Raw genomic sequence first — 1,975 nt, forward strand, 5'->3', positions numbered from 1 at the left:
ACAGGGATGGGATGGGTGGGTGCTGGTGCCCCTGGGCCACACCGGGAGCCCCTTTGCAGACCTACGCCGAGATGGATCCCACCACGGCAGCGCTGGAGAAGGAGCACGAGGCCGTGAGTGACCCCTTGGGGGGGGGAAACGGACACAACACCCCAAAACTCGGGGGGGGTGTCCCATGGCCTGGCCTTGTCCCTGTGGCTCCTTTAGGGGTCCTTACGGATCCCTTGGGATCGGGGGGGGGGTCCCAGTCCCGAGCCGCAGATCACGAAGGTGAAGTATGTGGATAAGATCCACATCGGACACTTCGAGATCGACGCCTGGTACTTCTCACCCTTCCCGGAGGATTACGGGAAGCAGCCGAAGCTCTGGATCTGCGAGTTCTGCCTCAAGTACATGAAGTACGAGCGCTCCTTCCGCCTCCACCTGGTACGGACACGCTGGGACACACATGGGACACGCGTGTGCCGTGGGGAGGGTGGGATGTAACACACAGGGGACACGTAGAGATACACAGAGACGCAATTTGGGCTCAAACACCTCACTCCGAGCACATCAATGGCTCCAGCGCATAGGGGAACACATGTACGACACACGTATGACACATGTAACATACATATAACATGCGTGTTACATGTGGAGGGTGGTACATGGCACATAAGAAACATGTAGAGATACACAGAGGCACAATTTGGGCTCAAACACCTCAGATATGAGCATATCGATGGCTCCAGCACACAGGGGGACACTTGTATGACACATGTAACATGCATGTAACACGCGTGTTACATGTGGAGGGTGGTATATGGCACATTGGGCATGCTTAGAGATACACAGAGGCCCAATTTGGGCTCAGACACCTCACTCCGAGCACATCAATGGGTCCAGCGCATAGAGGGACACGTATATGACACATGTAATATACATGTAACATACATGTGACATGCATGTTACATGCGGAGGGTGGTACATGGCACACAGGGGACATGTAGAGCTACACAGAGGCCCAATTTGGGCTCAAACACCTCAGCTCAGAGCACATGGATGGCTCCAGCGCATAGAGGGACACACACATGACGCACGCAACATACATGTAGCATGCGTGTTACATGCAGAGGGTGGTACATGGCCCACAGAGGACATGCGGAGGCCCAATTTGGGCTCAAACACCTCACTCTGAGCACATCGATGGCTCCAGCGCATAAAGGGACATGCGTATGGCACATGTAACATACATGTAACACGCATGTAACGTGGAAGGTGGTACACGGCACATAGGGGATGTTTGGAGATACACAGCGACCCAATTTGGGCTCAAACACCTCACTGAGCACATCAGTGGCTCCAGCGCATAGAGGGACACGTGTATGACACATGTATGACACACGTATGACGCACGTATGACACATATAACATACATGTAACACGTGTGTTACACGCAGAGGGCGGTACATGACACACAGAGGCCACAGCGAGCCCCATCTTGCTCCCCCCATGGACGGATGGGGTGGGGGGGGACCCCACTGGAGACACTCCCCGCGTGTTACACGCCTCTTACACGCGTGTTACACGCGTGTTACACACGTGTTCACCCCCACAGGGCCAGTGCCAGTGGCGGCAGCCGCCGGGGCGCGAGATCTACCGCAAGGGCAACATCTCCGTGTACGAGGTGGACGGCAAAGACCACAAGGTGCCGAGCAAGGGGAGCGCGGGGGTGGCGCTGACGTCATGGCGCCCGGCCCGTGACGTCAGCGTGACGTCAGCGTGACGTCACCGCCAGATCTACTGCCAGAACCTGTGCCTCTTGGCCAAGCTCTTCCTGGACCACAAGACCCTTTACTTCGACGTGGAGCCCTTCGTCTTCTACCTGCTCACCGAGGTGGACCGGGACGGCGCCCACATCGTCGGCTACTTCTCCAAGGTGGGGAGCCCCTGGTGAGCCCATAATGATCCCGTAGTGAGCCCGTAGTGAGCCCAT

General features: G+C 56.7%; 1 protein-coding gene across 1 annotated transcript in view; it reads left to right on the forward strand.

Annotated features, from left to right (window-relative positions):
* KAT8 (K(lysine) acetyltransferase 8) overlaps positions 1 to 1,918 on the forward strand; it is a gene marked incomplete at both ends in the record, with an annotated part of 2,589 nt that extends 671 nt beyond the window's left edge. The window contains 4 exons of the mRNA XM_010023588.1: positions 60 to 113; positions 262 to 426; positions 1,598 to 1,687; positions 1,778 to 1,918. Of these exons, the coding sequence (XP_010021890.1) occupies positions 60 to 113; positions 262 to 426; positions 1,598 to 1,687; positions 1,778 to 1,918 (450 nt within the window). The remainder of the gene's footprint in view (positions 1 to 59; positions 114 to 261; positions 427 to 1,597; positions 1,688 to 1,777) is intronic.
* Between the last annotated feature and the right edge of the window lie 57 nt (positions 1,919 to 1,975).

This window comes from Nestor notabilis, unplaced genomic scaffold (assembly GCF_000696875.1).
Source record: "Nestor notabilis isolate BGI_N333 unplaced genomic scaffold, ASM69687v1 scaffold13701, whole genome shotgun sequence".
Classification (NCBI taxonomy): Eukaryota; Metazoa; Chordata; class Aves; order Psittaciformes; family Psittacidae; genus Nestor; species Nestor notabilis.